At 50.2% G+C, this 26,761-nt stretch overlaps 1 protein-coding gene across 2 annotated transcripts in view; it reads left to right on the top strand.

Moving 5' to 3' along the window:
• The window catches only part of CAMSAP1 (calmodulin regulated spectrin associated protein 1), a 41,466-nt gene extending 15,262 nt beyond the window's left edge, over positions 1-26,204 (top strand). Inside the window, exons 4-19 of one of the 2 annotated variants that reach the window (XM_083161139.1) lie at positions 5,025-5,186; positions 5,262-5,342; positions 7,631-7,663; positions 8,825-8,966; positions 9,054-9,193; positions 9,284-9,380; positions 10,198-10,366; positions 10,649-10,740; positions 11,108-11,192; positions 12,612-14,988; positions 19,148-19,284; positions 19,588-19,802; positions 19,967-20,069; positions 20,174-20,289; positions 24,135-24,253; positions 24,335-26,204. In XM_083161139.1, coding sequence (XP_083017265.1) covers positions 5,025-5,186; positions 5,262-5,342; positions 7,631-7,663; positions 8,825-8,966; positions 9,054-9,193; positions 9,284-9,380; positions 10,198-10,366; positions 10,649-10,740; positions 11,108-11,192; positions 12,612-14,988; positions 19,148-19,284; positions 19,588-19,802; positions 19,967-20,069; positions 20,174-20,289; positions 24,135-24,253; positions 24,335-24,637 — 4,371 coding nt within the window. In that variant the 3' untranslated portion in view covers positions 24,638-26,204. The remainder of the gene's footprint in view (positions 1-5,024; positions 5,187-5,261; positions 5,343-7,630; positions 7,664-8,824; positions 8,967-9,053; positions 9,194-9,283; positions 9,381-10,197; positions 10,367-10,648; positions 10,741-11,107; positions 11,193-12,611; positions 14,989-19,147; positions 19,285-19,587; positions 19,803-19,966; positions 20,070-20,173; positions 20,290-24,134; positions 24,254-24,334) is intronic. The other variant, XM_083161140.1, reaches the window with a different exon arrangement.
• Positions 26,205-26,761: the final 557 nt, after the last annotated feature.

The raw sequence follows: 26,761 nt of genomic DNA, 5'->3' as shown, positions 1-26,761 counted from the left end.
TGTGTGCCCTCTCTCACCCTCTGGGGATCCCACATCTGAGTGTTTGTGTCACTGGGGTATCCCCCCTCTGTGCCAGGCTAGGTGAGGGCAGAGGATACACACACTGGGCACCTCCTGCCAGGCAGCATAACAGGTAATGATTGCTGGGGCCTCATCAGTTACACTTATGGCATACGGAGCAGCTTGGATAGGTGTATGAGGACGCTACAGGCTGTGTCTGCGATACACCATCCTTGTGTGACTGCAGTTTCCGGCAGCTGCGTAATAACTGCACACAGTATGGCATCTCGTCTTTATCCCATCGTGTCACAAGGATTGGCATTATTGTATAAGCAGGATTAGTATTAGCTAAAACCATGTGTTATTTCTCCATACTGCATCCAGCTATTGCAGCAGCTCCCTAACTGGTCCCAGTGGCAGCTGTCTCCTGCACAGTGTCTACATTGGTGCTGCCTGACTTATATAATAATACCCTGCACCCCCTTCCCTCCTCCGCAGTCCCACACACATCTCCTGCACAGTGTCTACATTGGTGCTGCCTGTCTTATATAATAATATCCTGCACCCCCTTCCCTCCTCCGCAGTCCCACACACATCTCCTGCACAGTGTCTACATTGGTGCTGCCTGTCTTATATAATAATATCCTGCACCCCCTTCCCTCCTCCGCAGTCCCACACACAATCCTCCTGCACAGTGTCTACATTGGTGCTGCCTGTCTTATATAATAATACCCTGCACCCCCTTCCCTCCTCCGCAGTCCCACACACACACACCTCCTGCACAGTGTCTACATTGGTGCTGCCTGTCTTATATAATAATACCCTGCACCCCCTTCCCTCCTCCGCAGTCCCACACACATCTCCTGCACAGTGTCTACATTGGTGCTGCCTGTCTTATATAATAATATCCTGCACCCCCTGCCCTCCTCCGCAGTCCCACACACAATCCTCCTGCACAGTGTCTACATTGGTGCTGCCTGTCTTATATAATAATATCCTGCACCCCCTTCCCTCCTCCGCAGTCCCACACACACAACTCCTGCACAGTGTCTACATTGGTGCTGCCTGTCTTATATAATAATATCCTGCACCCCCTTCCCTCCTCCGCAGTCCCACACACAATCCTCCTGCACAGTGTCTACATTGGTGCGGCCTGACTTATATAATAATATCCTGCACCCCCTTCCCTCCTCCGCAGTCCCACACACACACCTCCTGCACAGTGTCTACATTGGTGCTGCCTGTCTTATATAATAATACCCTGCACCCCCTTCCCTCCTCCGCAGTCCCACACACACACCTCCTGCACAGTGTCTACATTGGTGCTGCCTGTCTTATATAATAATATCCTGCACCCCCTTCCCTCCTCCGTAGTCCCACACACACCACCTCCTGCACAGTGTCTACATTGGTGCTGCCTGTCTTATATAATAATATCCTGCACCCCCTTCCCTCCTCCGCAGTCCCACACACACATCTCCTGCACAGTGTCTACATTGGTGCTGCCTGTCTTATATAATAATATCCTGCACCCCCTTCCCTCCTCCGTAGTCCCACACACACCACCTCCTGCACAGTGTCTACATTGGTGCTGCCTGTCTTATATAATAATATCCTGCACTCCCTTCCCTCCTCCGCAGTCCCACACACACACACCTCCTGCACAGTGTCTACATTGGTGCTGCCTGTCTTATATAATAATATCCTGCACTCCCTTCCCTCCTCCGTAGTCCCACACACACACACCTCCTGCACAGTGTCTACATTGGTGCTGCCTGTCTTATATAATAATATCCTGCACCCCCTTCCCTCCTCCGCAGTCCCACACACATCTCCTGCACAGTGTCTACATTGGTGCTGCCTGACTTATATAATAATATCCTGCACCCCCTTCCCTCCTCCGCAGTCCCACACACACACACCTCCTGCACAGTGTCTACATTGGTACTGCCTGTCTTATATAATAATATCCTGCACCCCCTTCCCTCCTCCGCAGTCCCACACACACACACCTCCTGCACAGTGTCTACATTGGTGCTGCCTGTCTTATATAATAATACCCTGAACCCCCTTCCCTCCTCCGTAGTCCCACACACACACCTCCTGCACAGTGTCTACATTGGTGCTGCCGGTCTTATATAATAATATCCTGCACCCCCTTCCCTCCTCCGCAGTCCCACACACATCTCTTGTGGTGAACGTGTCACCAGGAGAGAAGCACCCCCCAGCTTAAGCAATGTCCCTTCCCCTTCTCTGAGGGGTAACCTGCCCAGTGCTGTGCGCCCTTTGTTCCTGACGTGGGTGTGTCCCAAACTCCCCTAGGGACCACCAGACACACAGAGTATAGTACTGTGACAGAGCTGTCTCTTCCCCAATCAGCCGCTGCACTGAGCTGACATGTCTTGTATAATGCCCCCCAGCCACATGAATGTCTAGAACTCCAGGGCGCTACTGACTGAGAAACATAGAATGTGACGGCAGATCACAACCATTTGGCCAATATAGTCTGCCTCTATATTAAACTTGATGTTACCTCAAACACTATTTAGCCTGGTTTCACACGATTCCAATGCATCCGGCAAAGAAATCTGGCAAATCGCATGTGTTTTAGATCCAATGTGCAGGTCCTCGTGCACTAATACTAGTTTTCATTTGAAAAATGTTTTCCTCCTGGACGTTGGTATATTTGATATTTAAGATTTATTTTAGTTTTTCCGGGTACGTTTTGTGATGTAGGCCAGTTAAGTTGCCCTTCTTTGTACAGTCTCTAATGTGTGTATATATATATATATATCCTTCTGGAGATATGTCCTCCAGAACTGAACACAGTGTTCCAGATGGGGCCTCACCAGTGACCTATACAGAACTGGGCACAGTATCTAGATGAGGCCGCACCAATGACCTATACAGAACTGGGCACAGTATCTAGATGAGGTTGTACCAATGACCTATACAGAACTGGACACAGTATCTAGATGAGGTCGTACCAATGACCTATACAGAACTGGACACAGTACTCTGGATGAGGTCGTACCAATGACCTATACAGAACTGAACACAGTATCTAGATGAGGTCGTACCAATGACCTATACAGAACTGGACACAGTATCTAGATGAGGTCGTACCAATGACCTATACAGAACTTGACACAGTACTCTAGATGAGGTTGTACCAATGACCTATACAGAACTGAACACAGTATCTAGATGAGGTCGTACCAATGACCTATACAGAACTGGACACAGTACTCTAGATGAGGTTGTACCAATGACCTATACAGAACTGGACACAGTATCTAGATGAGGTTGTACCAATGACCTATACAGAACTGGACACAGTATCTAGATGAGGTCGCACCAATGCCTATACAGAACTGGACACAGTATCTAGATGAGGTTGTACCAATGACCTATACAGAACTGAACACAGTATCTAGATGAGGTCGTACCAATGACCTATACAGAACTGGACACAGTACTCTAGATGAGGCCGTACCAGTGACCTATACAGAACTGGACACAGTACTCTAGATGAGGCCGTACCAGTGACCTATACAGAACTGGACACAGTACTCTAGATGAGGTTGTACCAATGACCTATACAGAACTGGACACAGTATCTAGATGAGGTCGCACCAATGACCTATACAGAACTGGACACAGTACTCTAGATGAGGTCGTACCAATGACCTATACAGAACTGGACACAGTACTCCTAGATGAGGTCGTACCAATGACCTATACAGAACTGGACACAGTACTCCTAGATGAGGTCGTACCAATGACCTATACAGAACTGGACACAGTACTCTAGATGAGGTCGTACCAATGACCTATACAGAACTGGACACAGTACTCTAGATGAGGTCGTACCAATGACCTATACAGAACTGGACACAGTACTCTAGATGAGGTCGTACCAATGACCTATACAGAACTGGACACAGTATCTAGATGAGGTCGTACCAATGACCTATACAGAACTGGACACAGTACTCTAGATGAGGTCGTACCAATGACCTATACAGAACTGGACACAGTACTCTAGATGAGGTCGTACCAGTGACCTATACAGAACTGGACACAGTACTCTAGATGAGGTCGTACCAATGACCTATACAGAACTGGACACAGTACTCTAGATGAGGTCGTACCAATGACCTATACAGAACTGGACACAGTATCTAGATGAGGCCGCACCAATGACCTATACAGAACTGGACACAGTACTCTAGATGAGGTCGTACCAATGACCTATACAGAACTGGACACAGTACTCTAGATGAGGTCGTACCAATGACCTATACAGAACTGAACACAATACTCTAGATGAGGCCGCACCAATGACCTATACAGAACTGGACACAGTATCTAGATGAGGCCGCACCAATGACCTATACAGAACTGGACACAGTACTCTAGATGAGGTCGTACCAATGACCTATACAGAACTGGACACAGTATCTAGATGAGGCCGCACCAATGACCTATACAGAACTGGACACAGTACTCTAGATGAGGTCGCACCAATGACCTATACAGAACTAGACACGGTACTCTAGATGAGGCCGCACCAATGACCTATACAGAACTGGACACAGTACTCTAGATGAGGTCGTACCAGTGACCTATACAGAACTGGACACAGTACTCTAGATGAGGTCGTACCAGTGACCTATACAGAACTGGACACAGTACTCTAGATGAGGTCGTACCAATGACCTATACAGTGGCATTATTACTTCTTTCTGCTGCTTATTCCTCTCCCTATGCAACCAAGCATCTGACTTGCCTTCTTCATTGCTTTGTTACATTGCCTACCTGCCTGTAAGTCCCCTGAAATAGTGACCCCTAGATCCCTCTCCTCCTGAGTAATTCCCAATATAGGACATGCTCTCGGGAATGCCGGTCACTTAGGAGGCTGCGCATAGACTATAGTATCGTGTCCGCGCAGAGCAGTAATGTACGTCACCGCTGCACACAGTGACCATGACCCTGTATCCTGCACACGTTCTGCTTTTCAGAGCGCGCACATGTCGATGATCGATGCGCTGATGATGGTGTACACTGTGGAAATGATCAGCATTGAGAAGGTGGTGGCCAGCGTCAAGCGCTTCTCCACATTCAGCGCCTCCAAAGAGCTGCCCTATGATCTAGAGGACGCCATGGTGTTCTGGATCAATAAGGTATGGACCCTGACCTGCAAACCATGCGCAGAAATGGGTGAAAGACATTTAATGGGATCAATGTGTTTCTTTCAGGTGAACTTAAAAATGAGGGAGATTCTGGAGAAGGAGCAAAGGTTAAAACAGCAGATCATCGAGAGCCCCAGCCACCAGAAGGTAGGAGCGCCACTTATTGTGTTCTAAGCTGACCAAAGGCACAGTGGTGTGTGTGTGTGGCATATGGGCAGATCAGGTGTAGACAGCTGCCCCCTAGTGGGAGATGGTGGGACTGCAGACTTGTACATTCTGTACCTCGCACACCTCACTATGATCTATTACAGGGGTCCTCAAACTATTTTGCTCTGGGACCCCATCAGACAATAAAATTAATGACAGGACCCCAGCAAGTTACTGCAGAATGGCCATCATATCACACGTGTAGTCAGCAGACAGCACATACATGGCAGCATTGTGGAGGCACAGAGTGATGGGAGGAGTCTGATATACCATAACCCATCACATCACACGTGTAGTCGGCAGACAGCACACACATGGCAGCATTGTGGAGGCACAGAGTGATGGGAGGAGTCTGATATACCATAACCCATCACATCACACGTGTAGTTAGCAGACAGCGCATAAATGGCAGTATTGTGGAGGCACAGAGTGATGGGAGGAGTCTAATATACCATAACCCATCACATCACACGTGTAGTCGGCAGACAGCACACACATGGCAGCATTGTGGAGGCACAGAGTGATGGGAGGAGTCTGATATACCATAACCCATCACATCACATGTGTAGTCAGCAGACAGCACATACATGGCAGCATTGTGGAGGCACAGAGTGATGGGAGGAGTCTAATATACCATAACCCATCACATCACACGTGTAGTCAGCAGACAGCACATACATGGCAGCATTGTGGAGGCACAGAGTGATGGGAGGAGTCTAATATACCATAACCCATCACATCACACGTGTAGTCAGCAGACAGCACATACATGGCAGCATTGTGGAGGCACAGAGTGATGGGAGGAGTCTAATATACCATAACCCATCACATCACACATGTAGTCAGCAGACAGCACATACATGGCAGCATTGTGGTGGCACAGAGTGATGGGAGGAGTCTAATATACCATAACCCATCACATCACACGTGTAGTCGGCAGACAGCACACACATGGCAGCATTGTGGAGGCACAAAATATGGGAGGAGTCTAAAATACCATAACCCATCACATCACACGTGTAGTCAGCAGTCAGCGCATACATGGCAGCATTGTGGAGGCACAGAGTGATGGGAGGAGTCTAATATACCATATCACATCACACGTGTAGTCAGCAGACAGCACATACATGGCAGCATTGTGGAGGCACAGAGTGATGGGAGGAGTCTAAAATACCATAACCCATCACATCACACGTGTAGTCAGCAGTCAGCGCATACATGGCAGCATTGTGGAGGCACAGAGTGATGGGAGGAGTCTAATATACCATAACCCATCACATCACACGTGTAGTCGGCAGACAGCACACACATGGCAGTTGAGAACCGCTGCTCTATTATATTGGCTTCTACCACTACAGAGCTTCATATAAGCAATGATGCTGCTTCTTCTGTGCTGAAACTGCAAATTGTATGTGTTTTCAGTTAACAGGAAGGTTCCTATGGTTTGTTATATATATTGCACTTGCATTCCTTTTTTTCTTTTGAAACTGGGCCCCTTACATACGGCTACTTATCACTGTTGCACAGCGCCCAGCAGTAAGGCTGGCACAACGTACTGAAGTCCGGTCAGTCTGGCATTCCACCCCCCCAGACAGCTGGAGCTGGGTCCATTCTGGCATTTTGGGTTCAGCCAGACCTGGGACCGAGGTATATAATAGTGTACACTGACTGTGCGTATCCTCCGTATCACAGCGCATTGCCGTATCAGCTGGGTGGCATCTCGTGCAGGGTATCAGAGCGCATTGCCATGTCGGCTGGCTGGCACCTTGTGCAGGTTATCGCAGCGGATCACCATATTGGCTGGGTGGCACCTTGTGCAGGCTATCACAGCATATCGGGTGGGTGGCACCTCGTGCAGGCTATCACACCGCATCGCTATGTGAGCAGGGTGGCACCTTGTGCAGGGTATCGCAGCAGATCACCATATTGGCTGGGTGGCACCTCGTGCAGGGCATCACACCGCATCGCTATGTGAGCAGGGTGGCACCTCGTGCAGGGTGTCGCAGCGGATCACCATATTGGCTGGGTGGCACCTCGTGCAGGGTATCACATGGCATCGCTATGTCGGCTGGGTGGCACCTCGTGCAGTGTGTACTCGGCAGGAGAACTCTGTAAGTGGTACACAGTTAATAAGACATTATAAGTGAATGCACCGATGTATATTACCTGTACGGATACTGAAACCCTTTCCTTTCTCCTGCCTAATCTCTCTCCCTTGCTTCCTAAAGTCTCCCTCAAAATGGTATTGGAAGTTAGTACCTGTAAGTGAAGTCCCTCTCTGTAACATCCATCCATCCGCCCATGGCTCACACACTCATCGTAGCGCAGTCAGCTTCCTCATACCTCCACCGCCAGATAGCGGGAGACACAATGCCCCCCTCTCCCGCCATCTCCTGGGACGAGTAATTCTAGATGTACTTAATATCCACACACAGAGAAGGACCATCCCCTGCTCTTGTCTGTCTGTGCGCCTCATTGTGTCCATCTAACCATGGTCTCTCTGTATCTCTGTTCCATCTGTCTGTAAGCCTGATCTAATGCATGCCCTAGCACACTGCATGCTGGAGTCCGCAGAGTATGCACGCGTGGTACAGTATCCGTATCTATATCCTTCCCACCCGTAGCTGTTTTGGCTTGCCGAGTCTGGGGGTCACCAAAGCTTAGCTCTCCGGCCATGTGGGGGTCTCTTCCCGTGTAACCTGAAAACGTCTGGCCTGCATAGACCTTTTCAGCGTCTCCCTCCACCCTACGCCATCCGTGCTAGCTCCATTCCCGTGACATAATCGCCATATCCTGTCACTAATATCCGTCACCCTCTGACGTTCTATGTTTGTGTAATATTAAAACTATCAGGAAACATTCTTTGAAATGTGTTGTGGGTATGTTAGAGAATCTTAACCGCCACAGTCACCCCCATGCAACGTCAGAGCTTCCCGAATATATAGGGAACGCAAGTTTAATTTCACCGTGAGTGTAATTTACCGCAGCAATATAAGACCTTGGGTGGTCGGGACATTCAGCTATATTGTGGGAATTGTCTTATTTGGGATATATTTGCTTACGTCACCACCTTCGATAGAACATACCATAATATCTTTCCTATTCCTGAGATATTTTACACGTCTTATAAAGCCCAGTGGGACGGAGATGTTTAACAGTCACCACAACACATTTTAGCTTGGTGTTCCCTCTCCGGTATGTGAAATCCTGTATAGTGACTGGTTTATGCCCCTCTGTTGTGTTAGAGAGTGGTTATTACTGTAGCGTTCTTGCAGTGTGGATATTTTTACTATTCCCCGTGAGCCGCGCCTCAGTCCTCCCGCTTCTATAGTTTAGTGGTGTTCTAGAACATTTCTCTATGTTTTTTTTGTTATAAATAAAAAGTTTTGTATAATAGTAACGCGTGACGTTTCCGGTTCTAGGTCCGCTACAGACGGGATCACCCCTCCAATAGGCAGCTTCCTTTCTTCCCATTACTTGAAGACCTGATGAAGGACGTTAGCGACGGATCTGCCCTCCTGACCGTCATACACTACTACTGCCCCGAGCAGATGAAGCTGGACGGTACGCGGGAAACCGCTCAACCCAACATTGTCTGAGACTTGTCCCCTCCAGCCCCGTCCCCTAACTCTCTGCTTACACCTCCCACAGACATCTGTCTCAAGGAAGTCCCCTCCATGGCTGACAGCCTGTATAACATCCAGCTTCTGAAGGAGTTCTCCAGCGAGTACTTGAACAGATGCTTTTACCTGACCCTAGAAGACATGTTGTATTCCCCGTTAGTTCTGAAGGTAGGACGCTGAAGCAAGGTGAGCTGTCACGATGCGCGTCATCCGACCGAGAGTCTCTTCATTTTGTACTTTCCTTCTTCTTGTCTTCAGCCCAATATCATGGTGTTCATCGCTGAGCTCTTCTGGTGGTTCGAGAATGTAAAGCCTGACTTTGTCCAGCCCAGAGATGTGCAGGAATCAAAAGAAGGTAAGTCTGATCTCATCGGCTTCATCAGCGCTTCTGAACCGCCACCCTCGAGCCTTAGGTGGACAGTGAAAAGGTCAACACAAACAATAGGTCACTGTGAATAGGGTCGATAAGTTTCTTTAGATTTTTGGTCTTTCCGTTTTTGGGGTATGGTCCCAGTGTTGAGGGGGGTTTGTAGTATGCAATGTTCCGGGGAAATCCTTGCCATCAGAGGACGAGGAGGATTCCCTCAAACAGTGAGGTTCGTTGCAAATGCACCAAGCGCGCCACATATAGCCGCGAGCCTCGATGATTTGACAGCCGCACTCGCCGAAACAGCGAGTGAAGGGGGGTGGGTTGAATACTGAGGGTGGACTATGACTGCGAGTAATAGCACTTTTTTGCTTCACAACCATTACTGTAGACCAGTGGTTCTGAACCTCGGTCCTCAAGGACCCCCCCAACAGTTCACGTTTTCCAGGTCTCCACACAGAATCAAAGGTGAAATAATTAGCTCCACCTGTGATCTTTTAAAATGTGTTAGTGACTAATGAGTGCACCTGTATTGAGTATTTACTGGTAATTGTTCTTTTAACTGCACATTTGAGTAAGAAGGGTTCATTGTGCTGACGGGTGGCTAGGCCAACATGGATGGGGGTCCGTTTGATCTCGCGGCTCCTGATTAGTGTTCTGCGCTGACTTGATAACAAGTTGTAAACAATCTATATCGTAGCATATACGTAAGCGGATGAGGCTTTGCGCATGTCTGCAATAATCCTGTATATCCTGCGCAGTTTAGTCGAATTTCTGATTTTTTATTTTTTTTTGCTTTCCCCAGCTAAAGCGTTATTGCCGCATAAAAGCAGCCGGCCCCAGATTCCCATATCCAATGCAACCAAGAGGAGTTTCATGGCCAGTCCAGCCAGCACATCGGAGTCTCCGACCGTATCTCAGACCATATGCGAGGCCAGCAGCAGAAGTTACCTGCAGCCCGAGGATGCAGAGAAGTCAGTGTTACTCTGTCATTGTGTGATACAGGCTGGGGGGGAGGAGTATCTAACACTGATCACCTATCTATGTACTAGTAATGCCTGGCCTACAGTTGTGGGGTCTGTGTATGGTTATACATTGGGATCTGTTGCTTCTTATGTGCGTGGCCATAGATGACTCTGAAAATGGGGCTCATTACATAAGAATAGTTTCCTAGTAAAAACCCTCAACCACAATGTACTTTTCTTTGTCACTAAGCTTTGTGCGACATTTACGTGTTTTTGTTAATCTCTGTCTAGCGGGAAAGGAAGCGCAGCCTTCGGCCCCTCCCATCCGCTGCTGCCCTTAAGACAAAAGCAGCAGAAGCCAGTGCAGTCTGATGACAGCCCAAGTAAGTATCCGCGCTGCTTCCACCAGTGATGAGTAATCGTGTGACTCTATAAACTCATTGTACTGTTCATTATAAACCAATAAAGGGGGCGCCTATTGGCAGTGTCTGCTGATCACATCAAGGTTAAGAGGACCAGCATCTGGCTATGTTTGGAAGTGGCACATAATATATGTCCATAAGAATCTGACTCTTCACAAAGATTGCCACGTTTTATACAGTGCGTTATGATGCGGACATTTAGGCTATTTAGGAACCCACCTGTGGTCTCCATGTATACCCATTCATCATCAAATGAGCATTTGTACATGAGGATGTATGCAGCCTGTCGCACTGGGTCACTGTGTGATCATTCTCACACTCACTTTAGATCACCGAGATCGTTCCAATTCTCTGACGCGGTCTGATGCCTCTCCTCGATCGTCTGTGATGGCCTGGGCAGAGAAACGGCCGAGGTGGGTAACCTCCCTGGTATTACTGTCTTGGGATTTGTATGGTGTAACTCAGGGATATGTAGGGGATTACGGCATTGAGAATGCTGCCGGTCAGAGGACTGACTCTGGCATCTTGGAGGCCGCTCCGGCAGTCATGGGTCCCAACTGTTCTTCGGGAAGTATTTTAAACTTCTTCCCACATTCCCCCTAAGCGGAACCTCCCCCTGCCCGCAGTCTAAGCTGAACCTCCCCCTGCCCGCAGTCTAAGCTGAACCTCCCCCTGCCCGCAGTCTAAGCTGACCCTCCCCCTGCCCGCAGTCTAAGCTGACCCTCCCCTGCCCGCAGTCTAGGCTGACCCTCCCCTGCCCGCAGACTAAGCTGACCCTCCCCTGCCCGCAGTCTAAGCTGACCCTCCCCTGCCCGCAGTCTAAGCTGACCCTCCCCTGCCCGCAGTCTAAGCTGACCCTCCCCTGCCCGCAGTCTAAGCTGACCCTCCCCTGCCCGCAGTCTAAGCTGACCCTCCCCTGCCCGCAGTCTAAGCTGACCCTCCCCTGCCCGCAGTCTAAGCTGACCCTCCCCTGCCCGCAGTCTAAGCTGACCCTCCCCTGCCCGCAGTCTAAGCTGACCCTCCCCTGCCCGCAGTCTAAGCTGACCCTCCCCTGCCCGCAGTCTAAGCTGACCCTCCCCTGCCCGCAGTCTAAGCTGACCCTCCCCTGCCCGCAGTCTAAGCTGACCCTCCCCTGCCCGCAGTCTAAGCTGACCCTCCCCTGCCCGCAGTCTAAGCTGACCCTCCCCTGCCCGCAGTCTAAGCCCTCCCCTGCCCGCAGACTAAGCCCTCCCCTGCCCGCAGACTAAGCCGACCCTCCCCTGCCCGCAGCCTAAGCCGACCCTCCCCTGCCCGCAGCCTAAGCCGACCCTCCCCTGCCCGCAGCCTAAGCCGACCCTCCCCTGCCCGCAGCCTAAGCCGACCCTCCCCTGCCCGCAGCCTAAGCCGACCCTCCCCTGCCCGCAGCCTAAGCTGACCCTCCCCTGCCCGCAGCCTAAATTGACCCTCCCCTGCCCGCAGCCTAACCCTAAGCACACGGTGGAGACACATTGCCTGATTTGATGGTACATACAGCCCCAATGACTGCATGTACGTAGAACACGATGGCCAATGTACTCTGAGGGCTTTGGATGCAGCACAGATCCCAGCGTAGACTTCTAAATCAGGCCATAGACCACAACAAACAAAGTAACAGAGCAGATTAAACCCTGTAAGTTTCCGTGTAGTGGAGATAAAGCTGGCATGTAATCCGGTATTAGGAGCAATCCAGCAGCTTTTCATGCTGCTGCATCTATGATTCATTTTATTTATTTATTAAACTATACAGTGTGTTTTACAGAAACGTTTCTTTTTGCGTTGACGGTGACAGTATCCTGTTTCTCATTCCAATGCAGACCCCTGTCCCAGCCGCCATTTGCCCTCCACTGTGCGGATGATGTCGATGCAGCATCTGGTGATAGCATCAGCCTGGCAAGGTCAATCAGTAAGGACAGCTTGGCTTCCAACATCATCAATGCAACGCCGAAACACCCCCTTCCTACGCCATCTGCGCCCGTCAGGAACCTGATGGGACATGTAGACATTGAAGACGACGAGGAAGAGCTTGTTGCCTTTATAAGATCAGATGAGACGTCAAGCCAAGGAGGAGACCTGGAGTTACAGAGCTTCTCCTCCCGAGCCTCCAGCCAGCAGGTGACAGCAAGGTCCCCAAGAAGACCACCAGAAGGTGACGTGGAGAGCAAGCCGGAGAGTTTCTACTTGGAGCCTCTAATGCCGGCTGTTCTCAGACCGGCAAAAGAGAAGCAAATCGTTCACAAGAGAGACGAGTACGGCGACGGCAAGCCCAGGGGGTTTGTGTCTAGACGTCACAATGAGGGGACCCAGTCGTTCCCCAGGAAGAAGGTCACCACTAACCACACGGCGCATGATCTAAACAGAACTTTTACCCCTGTGAGCAGTGCAGATTTCCCTACCACAGACTCTCCCAGGGTTGATGCTGTACAGGCCACGGAAACCGGCAGCACCACCTTTAGACCCCTTGCCACTAGCAGCATTGACCCGTCTGAGCAGCCCAGCGGCGGCGGTGGCTTCTTCCTCCACGACTCTAAAGCAGAATGTGCCGATGAAGAATCAACGCCACATGCTATAGTAGACAAACTCCCTGATCCAGAAAGCACGTGGACAGTATTACGGAATGATTCCGATTCCGATAACCTAGACCTGGAAGAGTGCGAAGTGGAACATCTGCCTTCCCGACCTTTGTGTAAATACATTGAGGAAGAGGAGTCCGCCAAGCTGCAAGAAGACATGAAAGTGAAGGAACACGATGATAAAGACGATGGCAGCGGGCGCTCCAGCCCGTGTCTCAGCACCATCTCCCAAATCAGCAGCGTCTCGATGGCCAGCGGGAACGTGCGAATGACCAGCTTCGCCGAGAGGAAATTCCAGAGGCTGAACAGTTACGAAACCAAATCAAGTACGAGCAGCTCACAAAAGACCACTCCGGATGGTTCCGAGTGCGGCCTCCCTCCGCTGACCACTTGGAAGCAGCGGAGAGAGCAGAGCCCGGGGAGGCAGAACAAAGACCACACAAACGTCCTGGCGTCTGAACTCGTGCAGCTGCACATGCAGCTGGAGGAGAAGCGCCGGGCCATTGAGACGCAGAAGAAAAAGATGGAGTCGCTGTCTGCTCGGCAGCGCTTAAAACTGGGGAAAGAGGCCTTTTTGCACGTTGTGAAGAAAGGGAAACACGAAGGAACGTCTCACCTGCTGAAGCCGGAACATTTCTCCAAGGACTACGCCAAGCAGGGCGGGGAGGAGTGCGATCCGGTCACCATGAACTTTAAGGCAGAACAGTACCTTGAGAAATCGGACCTGGCCAGCGAGGTTTCCAAAGAACCTAAATTTCAAGACTTCTTTGATCAGAAGCCAAAAGGGCTGGATTTGGAAGAAGTCGGCGTGTGCGGCGTCATCGCTGACGGCAGCCCTGATGACATAGATTCTGAGATAGATGCCAACGAGTGCGACCTGTCCATTGAGAAGCTGAATGAAACAATCAGCACCTTACAGCAGGCCATACTGAAAATCTCCCAACAGCAAGAGATGCTGATGAAGGCCCCAGCCTCTGCGGCGCCAGCCACTAAGAATAACGCTCAACAAGACCATAAGCTAAAGCCTCCCGTTCAGTTCGTGGAACCTTTGTCCCCAACAGGGGTTGCAACCGGACCTCGCAAAGCTCAGCGATTCGGACAGGGCCGAAACTCTCGGTCGTCGCGGACATTCGACCATAAATCATCTAAAGATAAAACCTCTCGTATAATTACTCCGGCCCAAAGTATAGAAACCTTGCCCCATTTAAAAACGGTTCATGCCCCGAAATCACCCAGCGCCCCCGCCGCCGAAGAACTGGTCGTAGACAACGGCTCAGAGCAAGGAGAGGGCCCTGGTCAGGATAGATCTGCAGGCGGTTTCCGGCTGCACGAGGAGAATAACCAAAGGACGTTTGTTCTGTCCACGTCTAAGGATGCAAATATTATTTCCGAGCAGATGCACAGAGATGCACTGAACAGTTTGCGCGCTGCAGGCGTTGGGTCCTCTGACACTTCTGGGAAGGAGAACGTCCCGGTGGATGAGCAGCTTAAGAGCAAAACTAGTCTTATCGAGGTGGATCTGTCGGAGCTGAAAGATCCCGACGACGAAGTCGACCACGCAGAGAAATCCACGGACATTATTAGCGAAGATCAGAAATCTGGCGTTGGCTTTTTCTTTAAGGCAAGTAGCACGTGTAACAGTAAAAAAAAGTCTGGCGCTGTGGCATCAATATCAGAGATGGTAAAATTATATTTCAAACGAACAAAATTATAAAATATGAATTTTCAAAATTCTATAAATATATAGATATGTGTAGAATCATATATATGAACCCAATGCGGCTGTACTGTTCAGGGGTGCTCAACCCCCCAACAAAGAAAATCACAATACGACGACAAAACTATGCAAAGGATTCATTAGTATGGTAACAACTAAATAGTACAGGTTGAATCTCCCTTCTCCAAAATGCTCGGGACCAGAAGAATTTTGGGTACTTGTGTATTATCACGGCGCCCCCGATATGTGGTCGCGCGATTTTTCATCGCATCGCATGCCATACACCCGATGCACTGCGATGCGATTTTAGCCCCCTATGCGATGAAAAATTGTATAAGCACCCTAATGGGTGCTTACAATGTTAAATGCACCCCCCCAGTATAAACGTGAACCCGAAGCGTGGCGAGCGGCATGCATCCTACGACCTTTTCATACCCCCACTATCCACGTTGGCGTGGAGTTGATTTTATAAAGTGTGGCGAGTGCACGCGTATACCTGTGAACTTATGCGCGTCCCCTCGCGGGGCTTGCGCTCGCCACGCTTCGGGCGTGGTGGCTCGCTGCGCTCGCCACACTTTATAAAATCAACTCCACGCCGACGTCGATAGTGGGGGTATGAAAAGGTCGTAGGATGTGTACCGCCGCCCCTTGCGGGCTCGCTGCGCTCGCCATGCTTCGGGTTCACGTTTATACAGGGGGGTGGCGTGGGGGTGCATTTAACATTGTAAGCACCCATTAGGGTGCTTATACAAGTTATAATCGCATCCCATCGCATTGTATGGCATTGTATGCCATATACAATGCCATACAATTTTAAAATTGTATGACATTGTAGAACATCGCGCGATATCGCATCGCATGCCTTATGGTATTCGATGCGATGGGCGCTGTGATAATACACAAGTACCGAATTTTGGATAATAGATTACCCCGTATTTTGGAATATTTTTATTTATTGCATTTATGTTATACAAACACATGAAATACACACAAATATATTTTATTTGTGCATAAAGCAAGGTTTCAAAACCTGAAACAAAGGCCCTTATTCTGGTTCACTCGCAAAGGTAAATTCCTTCTCAAATGGACAGAACCATGTGCACTGCAGGTGGGGCAGATGTAACGTGCAGAGAGAGTTAGATTTGGGTGGGGTTTTATTTCAAAGTGAGATCTATATTGCAGTGTAGAAATAAAGCAGTCAGTATTTTCCCTGCACAGAAACAAAATAACTCACCCAAATCTCACTCTCTCTGCACCTGCAGTGCGCATGGTTTTGTCTATTTTAGAAGGAATTTGCCTGTGCGAGTGAAGCAGAATAAGGGCCAAAGTTTGTGTACAATCTCAGACACTGAATTTGAATGCCAAGCAATCAGTTCCGTGCACATATTTAGTGCCAGGTACATATCATGTCCCCAGTAGCGCCAGGTACAGATCATGCCCCCAGTAGCGCCAGGTACAGATCGTGTCCCCGGTAGCGCCAGGTACAGATCGTGTCCCCGGTAGCGCCAGGTACAGATCGTGTCCCCGGGAGCGCCAGGTACAGATCACGTCCCCGGTAGCTCCAGGTACAGATCGTGTCCTCGGTAGCTCCAGGTACAGATCGTGTCCCCGGTAGCACCAGATACAGTTCGCGTCCCCGGTAGCACCAGGTACAGATCACGTCCCCGGTAGCTCCAGGTACAGATCGCGTCCCCGGTAGCTCCAGGTACAGATAGTGTCCCCGGTAGCTCCAGGTACAGATCGCGTCCCCGGTAGCTCCAGGTACAGATAGTGTCCCCGGTAGCACCAGGTACAGATCGCGTCCCCGGTAGCACCAGGTACAGATCACGTCCCCGGTAGCACCAGGTACAGATCACGTCCCCAGTAGCGCCAGGTACAGATCGCGTCCCCGGTAGCACCAGGTACAGATCACGTCCCCGGTAGCACCAGGTACAGATCACGTCCCCGGTAGCGCCAGGCACAGATCGCGTCCCCGGTAGCGCCAGGCACAAATCGCGTCCCCGTTAGCACCAGGTACAGATCACGTCCCCAGTAGCGCCAGGTACAGATCGCGTCCCCGGTAGCACCAGGTACAGATCGCGTCCCCGGTAGCACCAGGTACAGATCGCGTCCCCGGTAGCACCAGGTACAGATCGCGTCCCCGGTAGCACCAGGTACAGATCGCGTCCCCGGTAGCACCAGGTACAGATCGCGTCCCCGGTAGCACCAGGTACAGATCGCGTCCCCGGTAGCACCAGGTACAGATCGCGTCCCCGGTAGCACCAGGTACAGATCGCGTCCCCGGTAGCACCAGGTACAGATCGCGTCCCCGGTAGCACCAGGTACAGATCGCGTCCCCGGTAGCGCCAGGTACAGATGTAGCCAGTAGGTTTGGTTTTCGGAATCATTTGGATAATGGATATTTGGAATTGAAAGAATTGGGCTGTCTATCGGCCACATCACTTATATTGTATACCAGATACACATGAATACTGTATATATGTGTATATATATATATATATATATATATATATATATATATATAATCACACTGTAAAAATAATATTGACACAACATTGACAAAATAATTCAAATGACTACAATTTGATAGGATCTGCCGCGTGGCTAATAGAGGACTCTGTATCCCTTATATAATACACTACTTATAAGCCGGGTCTGCCGTCTTTAGGCCCATTCGCTTTAATACTGGATTATTATACTGTAGGTAGTGTGCTCCTGTTGCGTTATATGTGCAGTTCATCCTTTCTGCTTCTTGTTTGCACGCAGTTAGTCCGGTTTGCACTTTGTTAATGGTCACTAACAAAGGGTTAGTAGTGTGACGTGTTCCAAAATGTACAGTAATGTCCTGTCTGGCCGGACAATTGAAAGGTACCTTACAGGGTTAAATAGACCCTCTTTGGACGCCAGGTGTTCTGTCTCTCTCACTTGCTGGTGCGTTAATCACCTTACATCAGATGGATGGCTGTGTCCACCGTAATAGAAATGGAAGATTCTTGGGTGCATACGAGAGCGTCCGAAATGTCACTGTCCAATAAGCCTGTAACGCGTTTCACCGCCTGCTGTAATCCTCAGAGAATAAATAAAAAGTGTAAAACTTCTAAATTCACTAGTAGTTCCTAGTGCGTTGATAACGATGCATTAACAATTCACTATTATTACTAAAAGAAATGCAATATGTGTGAGACAAATGATTTTATTAATTTTACAGACTGACCGTTACATTTAAAAATGATTGAATTAATAGGGCTTGCCCTAAAGTGACTTTACAGATGTGTCCTGCTACAGCTCAGCGGTGTATAGCGTCCAAATTGCAGCCCACCCCGATTACAGTGCACGGCATAGCGGGAGTGCGCGGACACATGCGTCCCACTCTGCCGCGAGTTGTATGCGAATCGCAGCAACAACAGGACACCTCAGAATGAAGTTCTCTTTCTGGTCAGCAGTAAGGCAGCGTATGTCCTCTTCATGATGCCACATTGGGCAAGAGGCAGACAGCATGGGGCCTATCAGGCAGCTGTGTATGGCCCCGATACTTCTCTCCACTCACAGCCTGTATGTGTCTCCGCATGTACTGAGCATCGCAACGTCAGGCTATACCAGGGATCCAACACTTTTGCATGTGACGCAGCACCGAGTTCTCTGGGTGTTTCTTCACCAGAAATGGGAGCGCAGTTGATAGTTGTCAACCAGGTTGATCCCAGGCAGGCAGGGTGCGGTTTTCTGTATGAAGTGACCTCTCTGTTCTCCGTAGAAGGCTCGGCATACGGATGGAAGAAGACTGATGGTAATGTGTGTTCACAGTTAGCTTTTTTGTTCTTTAGTAAGTTATTCTCAAGACCTGTCCACAAACTGTCAGTGGGACCCCTGTACTTGGCCATGTTGCTGATTTTGGGGGATGTTACGTCACGGTTCCGTGTAATAAGTACTAGGTAGTGATGTAGTCGTGGCAGAGGCTGTTCCTATAATAATCGTTTACACAAAGTCATTTTTTATTTTCAATATGTAGCACAAACTCTACCCCTTTTCCCTAACTGTTCCCCTCTGTCTGCCGAAACGCTTCCAGGATGAGCAGAAGGCGGAGGACGAGCTGGCCAAGAAACGCGCCGCCTTCCTGCTGAAACAACAGAAGAAGGCCGAGGAGGCCCGACTCCGGAAACAGCAGCTGGAGGCCGAGGTTGAAATGAAGAGAGATGAAGCTCGGTAACTGCCAGACCTAAACCCTCTACCTTACACATCTGTGCTAGACTATACATATACCGCTCTGTACAGTATAGTATTTGGGAGGTGGCTATAGCCATCGCTCCCGATTGGTTGATGTAGATGTTTAAGTGGTTGGCTGCACACACAAAGGACCTCTCTGGTAGATTCCTGGCTTGCATCAGCCCTGGTTCTGGCTCTGGGGGTTCCGTTGTGTGCGCTGCACAGATCACTTACCATCTATTCTCATGTACAGGCCGACATGCTGGTATTGTACCAGTCTTATCTCTGCCCTTTCTTTCCCAGACGGAAAGCCGAGGAGGACCGGATACGGAAGGATGAGGAAAAGGCCAGACGGGAGCTTATTAAACAGGAATATCTCAGAAGGAAGCAGCAGGAGATCTTAGAGGAGCAGGGAGCAGGGCGGCCCAAGGCCAAACCCAAACCCAAGAAATCTCGTCCGAAATCTGTCCATCGAGAGGAATCGTACAGTGACTCAGGCACTAAATATTCCTCTACACGTATGTTCTCCTATCCCATCTTCCAAGTATATTGTGTGTTATATCTCATTATCAGCCAGCAGATCGCTTATAGCGGTATATTCAGATGCATTATTATATATTGATATGACTGTGTACTGTCCCACCGAGCCCGTCCTCCATCTGTGTCGCTCTCTCTCCTGCAGCTGATAACCTGAGCAGCGCACAATCTGGGTCTAGTCTGTCTCTGGCCTCCGGTGCAACTACAGAGGCTGAGAGCGTCCATTCTGGGGGAACGCCATCGCACAGGTACCGTCTTCTGTACCTTTCTGTTGCCATCTGCTCAGGTGGCTGTGTGACTCTGGTCACCTGAGCCAGTGTAAGTAACTTCTGTTACCCTCCTGCTATGACAGGGCAAACTCTGTGGAAACGTTGTCTGTGGCAAGCAGGCACCAGAGCCGAAACGCTGAGCGAGATTGGGAGAATGCGTCCACTGCATCCTCCATCGCATCCGTGGCGGAATATTCAGGTGCGTCATCCTCCACTTTCTGGACTAAAATATATTGTTGGGGTTTTCTTCCTTGCGGTATGTTTGTCTGCCACTGTAGTCTGTCCACCTACCTGCCTCTGTCGCCCTGCTGGTCTGTCCAACTGCCTGTGCCGCCCTGCTGGTCTGTCCAACTGCCTGTGCCACCCTGCTGGTCTGCCCAACTGCCTGTGCCACCCTGCTGGTCTGTCCACATACCTGCCTGTACCTCACTGCTTGTCTGTCCGCCTGCCTGTGCCTCCCTGCTGGTGTGTCCACCTGCCTGCCTGTGCCTCCCTGCTGGTCTGTCCACCTGCCTGCCTGTGCCTCCCTGCTAACTGTCCAACTGCCTGCCTGTGCCTCACTGCTTGTCTGTCCGCCTGCCTGTGCCTCACTGCTTGTCTGTCCGCCTGCCTGTGCCTCACTGCTTGTCTGTCCGCCTGCCTGTGCCTCCCTGCTTGTCTGCCTGCCTGCCTGCGCCTCCCTGCTGGTCTGTCTGCCTACCTGCCTGTGACTCCCTGCTGGTCTCTCCGCCTGTCTGGCTTGTGCCTCCCTGCTGGTCTGTCCGTCTGCCTGTGCCTCCCTGCTGGTCTGTCCGTCTGCCTGTGCCTCCCTGCTGGTCTGTCCGCTTGCCTGTGCCTCCCTGCTGGTCTGTCCGCCTGCCTGCCTGTGCCTCCCTGCTGGTCTGTCCGCCTGCGCCTCCCTGCTGGTTTGTCCGCCTGCATGCGCCTCCCTGCTGGTTTGTCCGCCTGCCTGCCTGCGCCTCCCTGCTGGTTTGTCCGCCTGCCTGCTTGCGCCTTCTTGCTGGTCTGTCCGCCTGCCTGCCTGCACCTACCTGCTGGTTTGTCTGCCTGCCTGCGCCTCCGTGCTGGTTTGTCTGTCCGCCTGCCTGTGCCTCCCTGCTGGTCTGTCGGCCTGCCTGCGCCTCCCTGCTGGTCTGTCCGCCTGCCTGCGCCTCCCTGCTGGTCTGTCCGCCTATCTGCCTGTGACTCCCTGCTGGTCTCTCCGCCTATCTAACCTGTGCCTCCCTGCTGGTCTGTCTGCCTGCCTGTGCCTCCCTGCTGGTCTGTCCGCCTGCCTGCGCCTCCCTGCTGGTCTGTCCGCCTCCCTGCTGGTCTGTCCGCCTGCCTGTGCCTCCCTGCTGGTCTGTTTGCCTGCCTGCCTGTGCCTCCCTGCTGGTCTGTCCGCCTGCCTGCGCCTCCCTGCTGGTTTATCCGCCTGCCTGCTTCATATTCTATGTGTTCTCTATAACCCCTTCCCTGCTGGGGATTTTCTCACTCCATGTACTGCCACTTTGTTTGCTGGGCATCCTGCCATTTATCATAGTTATCCTTGGATGGTCCAGAAAGTAGCATTGGCTTATGTGTTCCTCCGAGATGCCTGGTGAGGGAGCTTCCAGACCCCGTATAAGTCTGCCAGCGATGGCTGTCTTTTTATTTTCATTTTTTTTTGCTGAAATGGCATCTTAATCGCAATGTCACAAAGACACACACGGAGTCTGCGCTGAGTGATGTGATATATTCGCCCCAGATTTAATCTATGATTTAGAATTTTATAGGTTTAGGAATTTATGCATTGCCTGAAAATGAAACAAAACTAGGCAACATATCGTTATGTGTGACACACTGCGCCTTTATTACAGGTGTGCGGTGGCGCATTTACCTCTTCCACACCTGCTATGACGGACACTAAAAACTTATTGTGGCTTCACGGGTCGGCGTGTGGCCTGATGGGAGGGGCATGGCTAAGTGTACTGACCTCCCCTTTCTGTAACTCTGGGGCCCCGGAGTCTGTATGCCTGCAGTGCCGGCTCCTATACTGTGACAGGAGCTGGGTGCTGCACATAATGTTATTGTGCCTAATTCAGACTTGATTGCAGACAAATATGTTCTCAAAATGGGCAAAACCATTCTGCACTGCAGGTGGGCAGATGTAACATGCGCAGGCAGAGTTGGATATACAAGATATCATATATCACATTACTCCACACCATCTCCTTGTGCGCTAGAAGATTCTCCCAGGACCTGGTGTGCGATGAGGTGCTGCACGGTATGACCGCAGCAATGTGTGAGGACATGCCTGCGCGCTGTGTGAGTTGTAGGAATAATATGGCACAACTAGACACCCTACTGCATGACATGAGGGCGCATCTGCGCTGGTCTCTAAGCTTGGGCAGTTGTAATACAGGTATTACAGAAAATGGCCCTGATTCTGGTTCACTCACAAATGCAAAATTCGGTACTTGTGAGTTATCTGGGCGCCCGATTTTGGGTACTTGCGATTTGCATGCGATATCGCATGCGATTTAGCATGCGATTTGCATAAGATTTGCTATTCATTTCATTACCCCACTATCCCCAAAGTGTGTCTATCAACGTGAACCCGAAGCGTGGCGAGCGCAGCGAGCCCGCGAGGGGCGGCGGTACGCGTCCTCCGACATTTTCATGCCCTACTATCCACTAGGGCGTGGAGTGAGAATAGAATAGTGTGGCGAGCGCAGCGAGCCACCGAGCCCGAAGCGTGGCGAGCGGACGCGGACACCTTCACAGGTATCCGCGTGCCCTTGCGGGCTTCACAGGTGTCCGCGTCCCCTCGCGGGGCTCGCTGCGCTCGCCACGCTTCGGGCTCGGTGGCTCGCTGCGCTCGCCACACTATTCTATTCTCACTCCACGCCCTAGTGGATAGTAGGGCATGAAAAGGTCGGTGGACGCGTACCGCCGCCCCTCGCGGGCTCGCTGCGCTCGCCACGCTTCGGGTTCACGTTGATAGACACACTTTGGGGATAGTGGGGTAATGAAATGAATAGCAAATCTTATGCAAATCGCATGCAAATCGCATGCGATATCGCATGCGATCTAGTACCAAAATCGGGCGCCCAGATAACTCACAAGTACCCAAAATTCTTTAATGGACAAAACGATGCTTCACTGCAGGGGGGGGGGGGGCAGATGTAACAGGTGCAGAGAGCATTAGATTTGGGTGAGGTTTGAACTTCAGTATTTACCCTGCACAGAAACAAAATAACACCCAAATCTAACTGTCTTCACATTACATCTGCCCCCCCCCCCCCCCCTGCAACACACATGGTTTTGTCTATTCACCCCTTGGGTGGTATGTCCGGAAACTCAGCTGTGCTGCCGCAGTGGGCTGTCCCGGAAAATCTTCAGGCATACCACTAATATGGAATAGGTGCGCGCCAGTGGTGTCCAGGTGTGCACCACTGGCGCAGCACCTCTAGAGCCCCCCCTACCCGTCACCTTTGCTCCGGTACGCCGGAGCTCCCCTGACCCGCCAGCCAGCCGTCACTCATTTTACAGTGATGTCGGCGGCAGGCTCGGGTATGGTCGGCGTGGCTCGGGGGACTCGGGAGCGCTCAGGCACCCGAGTCCTCCCGAGCCGCCGCGAACATCCCCCAGTCTGCCGCCGACTTCACTGCTGAATGTGACAGGCGGCTTAGGCAGCGGGGAGGGACAGCGGCGTCAGGGAAGCACCGACGTACTAACACCGGAGCGGAGGTGAGGGGGGGCTTCCAACTTTCTGTGGTGGGTTTTGCTGAGGCAGGACAACCCTGCCCTGGTAAATTTGTCCTACCCCAGCAAAACCCACCACTCAACGGGTTAAAGAATGAGTTTGCTTTTGCGAGTGAACCAAAATCATGCCCAATAAAAGACATTGGTGTCTGTACAAGCATATTACATCTATGTATGTCAAATAGGAATCAACTAACAATATAAAACTCTGTAATGATCCCTAAAGCACGGTAGCCCCTTATGTTATGGGGTTGTGGCGCATAGTGTACATGTATACACAGCCGCCGGGTCACAGTGTTGTCACTGATATTCTTGTAGGTCCCAAGCTGTACAAGGAGCCCAGCAGCAAGTCCAACAAACCCATCATACACAACGCTATAGCCCACTGCTGCCTGGCCGGGAAGGTGAACGAATCTATAAAGAACTCTACCTTGGATGTAAGTGCCCTGGATTATTATATAGATCTATATCTGTATGTACTGAGCGGCGACATCACCGTCTTATGTCATTCCTTACAGGATCTAGAACGGAGCGACTCCAACCATTACATCATCCTCTTCCGAGACGCCGGCTGCCAGTTTCGTGCACTTTACTCCTATTACCCGGAATCCGAAGAAATCTTTAAACTGACCGGTACCGGCCCCAAAAGCATCACCAAGAAAATGATTGACAAACTTTACAAGTACAGCTCGGACCGCAAGCAGTTTACCGTGATCCCCGCCAAAACCATGTCCGTCAGCGTGGACGCCGTGACCATCCATAACCACTTGTGGCAAGCCAAGCGATCCGCATTGCCAAAGAAGAGCCCCGTGTGCAAGTGACACCTGAGCGGCGAGGTGCGGCCGATCGTTCTGTCGCAGCTAGAGAGAGAGAGCGCCTTCTCCCCTGTGGGACACACGCAGCGCAGCACTTTGAATGTTTATTTTTGTTTGACTTTTGTTCTCCTGCTTCCAAAGGGAATTTTAATGAGCTTTTTACACGGACAATAGGAAGTAATAATTCTAGCTGTTGTAGATCCCTACTACTCACACACCAACACTGGTTGCTCTACGGAAGTGCTCATATGTGTCGTTCTCTCCATCTCCCCACGAGTACAGAAGGGGACACGTTGCATGCTGCAAACTTCTACCAAGTGGATCTCCCTTTACTTGAAGTGCTCCTAACCATGTAATAAACCCGCGGTCTCCCACACTAATATCCAGTAGCCGGATTGGGTCACACCCTACAGAAACTCAGATGCAATTCCCTGCTGGCCTTGTAGCTGCTGTCGGGGAGACTGCCCCCCACCCCCACCCCGAAACAAGTCTGACTGACGCATCGGAATCACATACCCTACAACCAATGGCTGCCTGGTATTCTGCACATCTGAAGAATATAATGCTTAAGAGCCAGGAACGACACTTTTTATTTAATCTCCATGTTCTTTTTATTTACTCCAGCGGTACGCGGCTTTCAGAAATACTTACACACTGCAAACCGTACGGTATAGAAGTAGATGCGTTTTGGTCTGAGCATGGTACTCCGGTCTATATACAGTACGACGAGAGAAAAAAAAAATCAGTCCTTTCTTTTTTAATGGTTTTATGATGTTAAAATGTAATTGGTTGCTGTGTACCCAATCAGAAGCGCGCTGTAGGAAATGGGCGTGTGCTGATCAATTTAGATTTTTTTTTTTTTCCCAGGGTGACTTATATTGTATATCAGAAAGGGATTATTTTGCTTTCTCTCCCTGTTCTCATCCAACTAACTGAGTTTTACGGTGACATTTTAACCCGGTCATTTTTTCGTGCTTACAATCAGGATTCGCCGATGTCTTTAAACCCGAGCAAACACTAAAACGCCGCGTTACATGATTTTTTTATTTAATGCACTTTTCGGACAGTGTTTCAGTTCTCTGTACAATTTCACTAAAACATGATGTGAATTCCATTTGTTATGTTACACTTTAAATTAAAGCTTACACCAGAAATATTTAATATATTTTTTTGAGAGTATTAAGTTTTTGGGTTGCATTACTTGAACTACGCTGGTACTGAGGAAGACACTATTACTATAAAGCAGGCTTACTGCAGCTTGGAGGCTGTGCCTGGGACATGTAGTTCCACAAACGGCCCGCTACCAACCTTAATGGTTCTATTATATTGTACTGTCCGGGCAGAGAGCGGGTGTGCTCCGCCTCCCGCGCAGCTGGCGATTTGCTGCACTTCTGTATATACTTGTTGATGTTTATGTATATAACCGAAAGCTTTCTAAGTCTCCAGTGCACAATCCGTTTTGTTATCATGCTTCTCCCATGCCTGTGTCCCCCACCCCTCACTGTGGATATTTAATTCCATTATTTATTTTATCAAAGCACTGAAATTAAATAAAATGAGAAAATGTATCTAGTTCCATTTTGTTTTGTTTTTCTTTTATATTTCTGTCTACATTGTGTCTCCATCTTTACATTCGGTAACCTCAAACCTCTACTTTGTATTCCCTTTCTTCCATTAATGTAATCTTCTGGGGTAAAGCGGATACATACTTTAAGATTATCTGTCCAATCTGACTGGTTGAGATTGGCGGGATCCTGGGATTTGGCCCCAAAATTGCTAGGATTTCAATCCCGGGATTGGAGTTTCCAGTCCCGGGATTTTGAAATTAGACCGCACATGTGCAGTCCAATCCCAGACAGCTACTCCCGTCCCTGGGGGTGCACCCACCCACCTGGCTCCCAGCTGATGGCCGCACCTGTCCGGATGCTGGCTGCACAGGCATATGCAATTAAATATGCGTGTGTGTGTGTGTGTGTGTGTGTGTGTGTGTGTGTGTGGGGGGGGTATTTAACTAGGGGTGCCCATCCCATGGTATTGAAAAAATGGGCTGGTATTGGCTTCCCCAGTTTTTGTCCATGTTGAGCTATTGGGAATGAATGGTTGATTGACATTTATTCCCAGGGATTACCA

The sequence above is a fragment of the Crinia signifera genome, chromosome 9 (assembly GCF_055691185.1).
Source record: "Crinia signifera chromosome 9, ASM5569118v1, whole genome shotgun sequence".
Classification (NCBI taxonomy): domain Eukaryota; kingdom Metazoa; phylum Chordata; class Amphibia; order Anura; family Myobatrachidae; genus Crinia; species Crinia signifera.
The sequence above is the reverse complement of the archived record's forward strand: the minus strand, read 5'-3'. Positions and strand labels throughout refer to the sequence as shown.